This window comes from Hylobates moloch, unplaced genomic scaffold, assembly GCF_009828535.3.
Source record: "Hylobates moloch isolate HMO894 unplaced genomic scaffold, HMol_V3 SCAFFOLD_1, whole genome shotgun sequence".
NCBI classification, from domain to species: Eukaryota; Metazoa; Chordata; class Mammalia; order Primates; family Hylobatidae; genus Hylobates; species Hylobates moloch.
In genome coordinates, this window is record NW_026652276.1 from 8672404 (window position 1) to 8684030 (window position 11627).

General features: G+C 45.1%; 1 protein-coding gene across 1 annotated transcript in view; it reads right to left on the minus strand.

Moving 5' to 3' along the window:
• The window catches only part of LOC116809741 (phosphatidylinositol 3,4,5-trisphosphate 5-phosphatase 1-like), a 109073-nt gene that overhangs the window by 87377 nt on the left and 10069 nt on the right, over positions 1-11627 (minus strand). The window contains exon 2 of the mRNA XM_032753607.2: positions 2774-2837. Coding sequence (XP_032609498.1) covers positions 2774-2837 — 64 coding nt within the window. The remainder of the gene's footprint in view (positions 1-2773; positions 2838-11627) is intronic.

Sequence of the window (11627 nt, forward strand, 5' to 3'; positions counted from 1 at the left end):
GGCAGAGATCAATAACTGCTAAAGCTTCCCCGAAAGGCTCTGAGTCTGCTTAATTGGGCGTGAGTGTGCACTTGGTCCTCAGTAGACATCTGCTGTCATTTAGTCTTGGAGGTAGATTCTCACAGGTGAGTCCACCTAGGAGAATCCTATGAGAATTCCCCTTTAATTCACCTTGAAGGGAAACCTCTTCAGACCACCTAGGTCCACAGCTCCCTGTACCATGTCAGCTACTGAGGAGGTCACGGATCTAGTGCCGGGGTCAGGAGCAGATATGTCCAGCGGGGCCGCCCATCTTCTATGAAAGCTGCCCGCCCACTGCCCTGGCTGAGCGGAGACCTTAAGGAGCCAAGCTGCCCCCACGACTCTGTCCCCATCTCCGAGAGGGAGAGGGGGGAACCTGCTCCAAGATAGCCGATTCATACACAGACTGGCAGCCCCTGAGTGGCTCATGTGGAGAAAGCCATGGAGGCTGAGCCATCAGACTCCCTTTTAGGACTGGGGACTGAGAAGGAAGGCTGCTGGCTGGGAAGAGCGGCCCCACAGAGAAAAGCTGATCCACGGGAGAAGCCGCGTGCAGACCCCATGCTCTTCTGGTTCCAAGGCCCTAGGGCGGCCTTCTCCTTCCTAGCTCTGCACATCTCCACAAAGGCCGCCCACCCCTTACCCCTTACAGAGTCAGCCAAGGTGAGTTTCTGTTCCCCGCACCCCACCCCGCGCTGTAGCCTGACGAGGCCCCAGATTTCATCAGCAGTTCCCAGGGTCACAAGACGTCACAGTAGCAAGAACATGATGGTGACAGAGAGGGGCAAACCGGAGATGCAGTCTACACATTTACAGGCGGCGGGTGCCAACTCTACTAGAAGCCACAGAGTCATGTCTTTTCCAGTCATACGTAAAGTTTTCTTCACTTTGAAGGAAGAGAAGAAACCACAAAGGGAAAAAAGATCAAAAGCATCGACCAACTTTTAACTTAAGAGAGTTTGCCGACTCCTCTCAGCAAACCACCTATCACAGATGCCAACTCTGCCAGAACAGCTCATGCCCTCCTAGACTTGGAAAAAATGGTAGAGGTCATTGAGGCCAACTGCCTGCCCCAGACAGGGCTCCCCTCTGCCGGTCACATCCCACACATGGTGAAGAGCCCATGTCAGAGACAGACATTCCCATGGCAAATAGCCGCCAAGTGCTGGAAAGGACATTCTTGTACTAGGTGTGCCAACATCTGCTCCTGGTGACTGCTAAGAACCAGGCCAAACCTGCGGTGCCCTAGGCCGGTGGAAAGCCTTCCAGCAGATGTGCATTAGAGGCTGCAGTGGACGCAGCAGCAGGAGGATGAGGCAGCCGGCAGCAAGGCCAGCCTAACTACACGGGGAGTGGTTCTGCTTGAGCCTAAACTGGCATCTCCTAAGGAGGCCTTGCAGCAAACAGCCCCTGGACCGGGCTGCATCACACATGCCCCTTGGGTCTCTCTCAACCACATCGCTCCTCGAAGCAATTCCTTCCATCCTCATAAGCTGTCTTCCTGAGGGGCGTTCTGCTCACCACACTCTCCCTCTTGACAACTTCTGGAGGAGTTTTGCCCCCAGGGACTTGCCTGTGGTCTCCCCACACCTTGAGTCCAGCTCCCTGTCTACTACTACATCCTAGTTCTGCACAAAATGAATCATTCCCTTCAAGCTTTGAAACTGAAGAGTGTACCCTGCCTCTCCCCTCCCACTTCCACTTTCTTTTCAACCAAACTCCTCCAACGCCGCCATTGCTCTTCCACGACATGATGTCCAAACATTTGTCGACCCCGGCTACTCTGCTTGGGACGTGGATGCACTGAGTTGTCACATTTTGTGGCAAAACAAAGCCTTTAGTAAACCGTGCTTCGGGTGGCCTTCCTGGGCTTGGGTGGGTGCAGCTGATTTTTCTTTTTAAATTTAACTGCAGCCAGGCAGGGTGGCTCATGCCTGTAATCCCAGAACTTTGGGAGGCCGAGGTGGGCAGATCATTCAAGGTCAGGAGTTTAAGACCAGCCTGGCCAACATGGAGAAAACCCATCTCTACCAAAAATACAAAATCAGCTGGGCATGGTGGCGGGTGCCTGTAATCCCAGCTACTCGGGAGGCTGAGGCAGGGGAATCACTTGAACCCGGGAGGTGGAGGTTGCAGGGAGCCGAGATTGCGCCACTGCACTCCAGCCTGGGCGACAAGAGTGAAACTCTGCCTCAAAAAAAAAAAAAGAAAAAAGAGAAAAGAAAAAAATGAATTGCAAGTTTTGCACATTTTGACTTTGCTTGGTGAAATCAGATGCCATGAGCACCAGCCTCGGACAGAACAGAGTTCTACAAATGGAAAGGCACTGTTTTGTGCTAGTCTCACAGCCCCTCAGAAAACACGGTCTGTTCTCCTGTAAGTTCACCTCCCTTCTCTCCCTCCTGAGCCACTTCCTCTCTCTCCTTTGAGAGACTGAAGACAACAGTCGGCCAAGCCACAGCCCGTCCTTTCCCTTCATCTCTGGGCAGTCTGCTTCACCTTCGTTTCCTCTTCATACCCATGGACCACAAATAGCCCGTGGCATGCAACTCCGTCATGTCACAGAGCAGGTCACTTGGAGGGCCACAGTTCACCAGCTAAGCCACCCCACGGACGCCTGGGAGGAAGCCAGGCTCAGCCTGGCCTTCGTCCGGCTACCTGCGCATGCGCTTTCTTCCTCATCGTTTACACCCTTTCTCTGCCAGTATCGGCTGAAGTCAGGTTCAGATTTCTAGGTTTATAAAGGACTCACCTGAACAGTGAATTTATCATCTTCATTGGGCAGAATTCTGTAAGTGTAAACGCAATTCCGATACCTGAAATAGATCAAAGACTTTATTAGAACCCATGCAGGAAAACCCGGTTTCCTCTTAACTGAAAAGACAAGACTTCCTGACACAGCTTGAGGAATCTGGACACAAAGTCTCTGAATTTCGGAGCTGACCGTTCTCTAAGATGGAGGTGAGCCCTGACGTCCAGCAATCGTGGGCTGAGGCACTCTTATTCCCCCACTGCTTCTGCACTCAGAGAGCACCAGGAAAAGGTGTGGGGGGCAGTCATTTAGGTGGGGACCTGGCAGCTACAGGGTCTGATCTAAAGGAGTCTGCCACGTGGAGGGGCTTTCTTAACCTCTCGGCTGCCAAGAAGGTAGAGCAAGAGGGGGGTGTTTGCAGGCCGGGCACAGTGGCTCACGCCTGTAATCACAGCACTTTGGGAGGCTGAGACCGGTGGATCACAAGGTCAAGAGATTGAGACCATCCTGGCCAACATGGTGAAATCCATCTCTACTAAAAATACAAAAATTAGCTGGGCGTGGTGGCGCGCCTGTAGTCCCAGCTACTCCGGAGGCTGAGGCAGGAGAATCGCTTGAACCCGGGAGGCGGAGTTTGCAGTGAGCCGAGAACGTGCCACTGCACTCCAGCCTGGAGACAGAGCAAGACTCCATCTCAAAAACAAACAAACAAGCAAACAACAAAAAAGAGGGGGTGTTTGAAGAAGAAACACGACTCCAGCAGGCCCGAGCAGAGTGGCCTATGGTGAATGGGAAGCCAGGCACAGCTGCAGAGGGGCCACCTGGCCGGGGCAGGGATCACTCGGCACCTCGTTCTCGCAGAGCTCCCCGCCACCCCCAAATGGCTTCATCCTCTTGGACACTACGCCCCTTGGATTATCTCCCAGGGGTTGGCCACCAGCCCTGCCGAGACCTGGATTTGCCCCAACAGCTGGAGAGCAAGTCTTGGGGCTGTTTCTAACAAGAAAGTCCGAGGAATCCCAGATTCTCTTCTCTTTCTAGAAGCTCTACTTCCTTTGGCACAGTCATCCCTAATGTGAGGAGGAGAGGGTACTTTTTACTTTCCTAAAACCTCTGAGAGGAAAAGGGAGCTGTCAAGTGCTAGCACCTTGGGAGAGGGGCACACTGGGGTGGTCCTCAGCCTGCTGAAACCCTGGCAGCAGCTAACACCCATGGAATCCATCGGCTGCTGAGGCCAGCAGGCTGTCAGGAGATTGGGGGAAAGCTCTTTGGATCTTAGACTCTTACTTACAGCTGCTGGTCTGTTCCCACCCACGGTAATCCTGCCCCATTTTGCTACTTAAGATTCTCATGAGCCTGGAAGGCTCACCTGGCCTGTAGAGCCCTGTAGACAGGACCAGCCTCTGTAATTAAGCCAGTGCCTCAGTGTAGAAGCTCCACACACTCAACCCCTCAGGTACAGGCACTCCACTGAGCATTTACGTATGTTATTGATGTTATTGTTTAACTAGATTTTTTTTTTTTGAGACGGTGTTTTGCTCTTGTTGCCCAGGCTGGAGTGCAATGGCACGCAATCTTGGCTCACCGCAAACTCTGCCTCCCGGGTTCAAGCAATTCTCCTGCCTCAGCCTCCCAAGTAGCTGGGATTACAGGCATGTGCCACCACACCCAGCTAATTTTGTATTTTTAGTAGAGATGGGGTTTCTCCATACTGGTCAGGCTGGTCTCGACTCCTGACCTCAGGTGATCCATCCACCTCGGCCTCCCAAAGTGCTGGGATTACAGGCGTGAGCCACTGCACCTGACCCTGTTTAACTAGATTTTTAAAAATATATACTAACTTTAAAAAATGAAAACCATACAGAAAGATATAAAATAAAAAATAAACATCTCCTTCCCCACTCCCATGAGCCCCTCTTCTTAGATTTCCTATTCCTGTTTGTAACTAAGTTCAGAAATTTTAAACATACCCACAAGATTATATATGCATATCTTTTTAGATGCCAATAATATCATACTATATATACTGTTTTCTGAAATTTGTTTTTTTTCACCAAAAAAGATCATAGAGGTCTTCTCAAGCCAAGTGAGAGATGGTTTATTACTATTTTCATCATGTCTCACCGTGTGCTGTACATGTGTTGACATTTATTAGTGATTGTAGATAAATCACTAGAAGGTGACAGCTGGCTAAATGACCTGGAGATTTGCTATTTTGATAGAGACTACCAACTGTCTTCCAATGAAGTTGTGGCCTTTTTTTTCCTCCTACTAACCGGATATGAATGTGTCTATTTCCCCACACCCTGCCAACTGGCTGTTATCAGACCTTTTAATCTTTGCAAATCTGAGAGGTGAGAATGATAACTTGCTTTAATTTGCCTTTCTTTATGAGAAAAGTCCTTCAGCATGTTCTCATGTTTAGTTGTCTGTATATCTTTTTCTGTGAATTCTCTTTTGTGTCTCTGACTCGCTTATTTTGGTATCATTTTTTGCTTAGTTATGAATAAGACTCTGATATATGCTACAATATATTTTGGAGTTATTTTTAACAGGTTTTTTTTAAAGCTGTGTAGATGTTTTACAATTTTATGGGGCTCATTTTACAATATTTTATTTTATGGCTTTTGCATCATGGGTACTTAAAAAGAATTTTGAGTAATTTCACTTCCACATGTCTCTTCACTTTACATAGAAAAGGTGATTTTTCTCTCTTTCTCCCATAGCTTTAGTCCCCATCCTTCTGCTCCCCGTCCTAACTCCAGAGCCTGAATTGATACAATCGTCTTGCATCAGAGACAGCAAGGATGAATCTCTAGTCCAGTGACACTACATCTCCCAGGGACACCTCTAGGACACAGAGAACCACTGGCCTCAATCCCCTTTGCAGAGCCTGCCAGACAAATGTGGAGATAGCTCAACTCTGCTATGCTCTTATTTTTCAATGCTGTCTTCCCTTGGCACTTCCTCCTGTAGGTATGCAAATGAGGTGAGGGGTGAGAACAGCCTCTTATTTGGCTGAGGGCAGCTGACTTGTGGAAGAGCTCCAGCCAGCCCAAACATCAGCCTGTAGACAGAGAGGAAGAACATCAGCCAGTAGACAGAGAGAAAGAACATAGTCACGAAGGGAGAGTCAGAGGCAGGCGCACAGAACAGGAAAGCCTTTCTGGTTCAATCAAATGTGGCAGACAAACCTTTACGGCTTTTTCAAAGATGTTCTAGAAACATTGAAACAAAGAAACAGCTCCATGTTACCAAAACAGATCAGAATTCAAAAGCTAGTATAATAGGAAGAAGATACTTCCCATACCTCCCCCTTAGACAGTAACATCTCAGCAGATGTTAATGACCCTGCATAGCCAATGCACAGGGCTGGACATTCTGACCCCCGGGGCTGAATCAGTTTCAACCTTCAAGGGAAAACATACAGCACCACCCCACACACACCCCAACAGCCCCACCACACACAAGTCATCGGGTGAGCAGTAGTACCAAACTATTCCATGGGTGTGGGGGCTCTGCCAGGCAGTGGAGGAGGGTGCTCACTTGGCCTGCCACCCCACCAGCAGTTTGTACTTCACTCTGGTCCTATACACACACACACACACACACACACATGTGCACACACAACACATGCATACATGTGTATACATGTAACATGCATGCATGCATATGTGTATGTACACATGCACATACACACACAATATCTTACATGCAAAATGTTTAAAGCAAAGATTCCACAACTAAATAGTATTTGGCAATTGCTGCCCTGGAACATAACCTGGAAAACATGCTCACTGCTCTTTGGGGGCAGTGGGTCTCGCCTAGCCCTTCCCCAGCTCTTTGTGGTGATTTGGTAACACCTTGTTACGCTAACACTGGCTCTCAGCTGAGACTCCTCCCAGTGACTGGGTGGCCTTTCAGAGTAATCAGATCAGGATTATTCCCATTGGAGATCTGGGTTAGGATAGCACTGGGCCCAACAGTACTTCCTTCTGCTAACAAATGAGATTTGTTCCATTCCCAAATGAAGGGGGGCTTACAGCAAATTTCCCTTGTGACTCCCACAGGTGCTGGGTGATGACAGGTGCCCACCCTGTGCTGAGTGTGGAGGCAAAGAAGAGGCAGGAAGGTACTCTCAGCAGACGGGCATTCCAAGACCAGGTCAACCCTGATGTGGTACGAGCAGTTCTACTCTAATATGGGAGGACAAGCCCGTGGAAGTAGGAAGAAACTGCATCGTGTTTGATTCTTTCAGATAAATCTTAGCATTTCTGTATGGCCATTCCTAGCCAAATGAACACTGACAGTCAGACCCAGGAACATCTTCACCATGGACAGACCCACAGAGAGACAGAGAACCAAACTATAAAATTCAAGAACCTCTTTGTGTTCCTATCTCGCTTTGCTGATCTGCTCCTGTAATTGCTTTTAAATCCTTTTGTGACTCTTGTTACATATCATTTCTAATTTCTAAAGTTTTTGTCTGTGTTTTTGCATTTTCTTAAGACTGTGTTTCTGCAGATTTCTCAACCAGCTCCTAGCTGCAGCCCTGCCAGTTTCTGGTGACACAGCTCTGGCCCCTGCCTCTTCAGGTCAGGGGTGGGAATGGATCCTGAGGGTGCCAGCCACTGGCTGCCTTGCCATTCCTGTCTTTATCACTCCTGTTGAACATACCATCTATTTCCTGCCAGGACCCTGGGCACCACAAACAGTTAGAAATGAGAAAATGAAGATGGCCACAATAAAAAAAAAACCTTACAGTTATACAAAACTATGCATGATTGTTTGCCAGAAATTTTGAAAATCTCAGCAAATAGATTGTTCTCTGAAAATTATGTATAACTTAACAGAAGTGACATGGGAGGAAATAGAAAACAAGACCAATTCAACACTAAAGAATAAATTGAAGTAAATATTAAAGAATTATCTCTATAAATGTCATTGAGAAGAAGTGGCTTTACCAACATTTTTTTAAGTATTTCAAAAATCAGATAATAATTATGCTGCATAAATGCCTCCAGAATATTTTGTAAAATATACATGACTCTTAAAACCATAACATAAGCAAAATCAGGTAAATCAACCTCAACTATGAATACATATATAAAAATCCCAAATAAGTTTCCGAGTACAATAAAAAGATATTGTATCAAGAATAGTTCATTGTAATCATGCAAAATGGTTTAATATATATAAGTCAAATATAAATATATAAAAGTATTTTACCAGTAAATGAAATAAGGGATATAATATAATCATCACAATAGATATTAAAAAGGCATTTGATAAAAATTAAATACTCAGTCCTTCTGAACTCTTTCTAAAACTACAAGAAGGCTGCTTCTTCTTGGACATGACAAACAGCAACAATTATTTTTTATCAAGTGGTAACTAGGTGACAGAGGCTATCCCATGCCCTTCCCAGGTGGTCCACGGCAATTCTCACAGTATGTCTCCTTGAGGTGGATGTTTTCTTTTTCCAATATTCCCCACTGTAGTGTTTTAGAAATACTGGCCCATGCAATAAGTTATGAAATCTGAATAAGTGTCATAAGTATTTGGAAAGTACACCACAAAACAATGGTAATTTATAGATGACATGAGAGTCAAACATGAGAGTCAAACAAGAAAATCCCAGAGAAGCAATTGAAAAACAATTTGAAATAATGAGAAGTGAGTAAAGTGACAGAATAAAAGATGAATTTATAAAATCTATAACTTCCCTGTATGTCATCAGTTATAATGAAATGTAGGGGAAAATGTATTCACAACAGTAATAAGAGTATAAGTTAATCAGAAGAAATTATAACAATAAATATGCAGGATCTATATGAAGAAAATTACAAAGTTTAAAATAATAGGGACAACCGTATTTGTTAAGACTGAATATTACTAAAATGCCAATTTACACAAGCTATATTATGGATTTTGTACAATTCCAATCAAAGTCCCAATAGCAGTTTTCTCCAACTTGGCAATATTATTAGCTGGTTCACCTGGAAGAATAGATATGAAAAACACCTAAAAGAAAATATTTTATAAAATTAGGTGGTATAATTGTTATGATATTGGTGAAAGAAAAGCAGATATACATGGAACAGAGTATAAACACAAAGAAAGATATATGACTTAAAATATGATAAAAGAGGAACCCCAAAGGGTAAAGGAATGTTATTCAGTAAGAGGTTTTGGGAAAGATGATTAGTTGAGAAAAATACACATAAATCTTTTTTTTTTCCTTTTTTTGAGGCAGAGTCTCACTCTGTGGCCCAGGCTGGAGTGTAGAGGCACAATCTTGGCTCACTGCAACCTCTGCCTCCTGGGTTCAAACAATTCTCCCACCTCAGCCTCCCAGGTAGCTGGAACTACAGGCACACACCACCATGCCCAGCTAATTTTTATTTTTATTTTTTTGTATTTTTAGTAGAGACAGGATTTCACTGTTAGCTAGGATGGTCTCGATCTCCTGACCTCTGGTTATCTGGCCACCTCGGCCTCCCAAAGTGCTGCAGTTACAGGCGTGAGCCACTGTGCTCAGCCTAAATCTGTATCCTACATCATTTATTAAATTAATTCCAGAGAGATTAAATGGTTCAATGTAAAACAAACAAACAAAAACAAAAGTAAAAAACCCATAACTGCTATATTTGTTTTTACCAAGTACTGTGCTAAAAATGTGATACATATTTTCCGTCCGATCTGCCCCACATCATTATCACATAGGTATTCTTAGCCCTGGTTTTCAAATGAGGAACCAGGGCCCAGCAGAATTAAATAAACTGCTGGATCCTGGCCAGGCGCAGTGGCTCACGCCTGTAATCCCAGCACTTTGGGAGGCCGAGGCAAGTGGATCACAAGGTCAGGAGTTTGAAACCAGCCTGGCCAATATGGTGAAACCCCGTCTCTACTAAAAAATACAAAAATTTGCTGGGCATGGTGGCGAGTGCCTGTAATCCCAGCTACTCGGGAGACTGAGGCAGAAGAATCACTTGAACCTGGGAGGCAGAGGTTTGCAGTGGGCCAAGATCACGCCATTGCACTCCAGCTGGGGTGACAGACTAAGACTCCATCTCAAAAAAAAAAAAAAAAAAAAAAACTGCTGAATCTTTAGCCCAAGTCTATTAGCTCCAAAGGCTCTGTCCTAACCCACCTGCCTTGTGCAAGAAGAAACAAGTGAATTTCTGTGTGCAGAGGGATTCTCTGCATTGAAAAGCGAAGGGAGAAAAAAGGAAAAGACTGATAGACTTCACTATACAAAAATTTACCATCCCTGAATGTCAAAAAAATCATAAAACTTAAAGGAAAATCACAATGAAAATATCTGCAACAAGTGTGATATAAACTTGTGCAAGTAGATAACAGAAAAACTATAGCTTCGATAGAAAAATGGCAAAGAGAATTGAACAGACCATTCGCAAAAGAGGGATTATGAAAGTCAATAACTCTATCAAATAATCTCAACATGACCACAATCAAATGCAAATCAAAATGAACGTTCACCACCTTCATCTTGCAATGTATTGTGTTTTGAAATGAAAATATTCAGAAAAGGAAGGTTAGAATGAGGCGGGCACTCTCTTGTACAGCTTACTGGTGTATATATGGAAAAAAATTTCTGGAAAACAATGTATCATTCTGTATCAAGAGCCTTAAAAACATTCCTGTCCCTTGATCTAGTAATTCCACTCCTCGGAATCTATAACCAGACATGTTTATAACATTTCTGCACAAAGATCTTCATCAGTCATATTTATAACAACAAAATGCTGTTGATAACTTAAATATCTGATAATAGAAGAATCATTTCATAAAGTGTGGCACATCATGTAATAGAATCCTGTACATCCATTAAATATGATATTTAGGAAGAAATTCTAACTAAATGGGAAAATGCTAATGCAGCTAGAAATCTCAGACTAAAATTATATATATACATGTAATAAATGTATATACAAAATGGAAATTACATACATACAGGGAGGAAGAGAGAAGAAGATACACCAGCGAATTAGCAATGTTTATGTTAGTGTCTCGTGATGGGGTGGTTACTTTTCTGCTTTTTGCTTTGTACTTTCTGTGCTTTGTATAAATACCATTTTTTAAAGTGACTCTAAAGAACAGGACGTCGCTGTTTATCAGATCTATTTGTTTCTCCATTGCCACTGACAGCTGTGTGGTCCAGCAAGCCTCTCTGCTCTGGGGAGGTCCCAGCTGATCTCTCGGGGCCAGCCCTCCGTGGGGTTGTTTACAATAAGTATTGAACCCAAACTGTTAGGGTCCTGCACTTGTTAATATGGTGTTTTTCTAATGAAAAGGGACAATGGGAGCATGAAGTGAGCAGGGGAGAGAATCTGGTCCCCACGTGCTGCTGCACCTGTCAACCCTGAGTCACCCCCATCATGGAACACGCTGTGCTCCTTCCATCGTCCTCAGCCCCAGGACTTCAGTCCCCTCTGCACCCACCCCCTCAATTGGAGCCTAGTGGTCTTCAGATGCCTGCCTTTCTTCCTGATGTCATGTTCATTGCCCCTGGTTTCACTCCACATGCCTCCGTGCCCCCATCCCTTCCTCCTGCCGGCTTCCAGGCTCCCAGCCCTGTCCCCAGCAGCCTCAGTCACAGGGGCATCACTCAGTCCTCTTCCTGCTTCCATCTCTCTGAGTGCTTCCTCCAAGGAGGCCTCAAGTGACAGCTCAGCATCCCCCGGAGGCCTCCAGGAAGTTTCCGAAGCAATCCTCTGCCCCCATTCTCCTCTCTCCTCTATGTGGAATGTTCTTCACAGATGGGTTTTGTACTCCTCTGCTTCTGAGATGTCACTAGTCACTTTTAGCTCATAAAGACTAATTGCCAGCA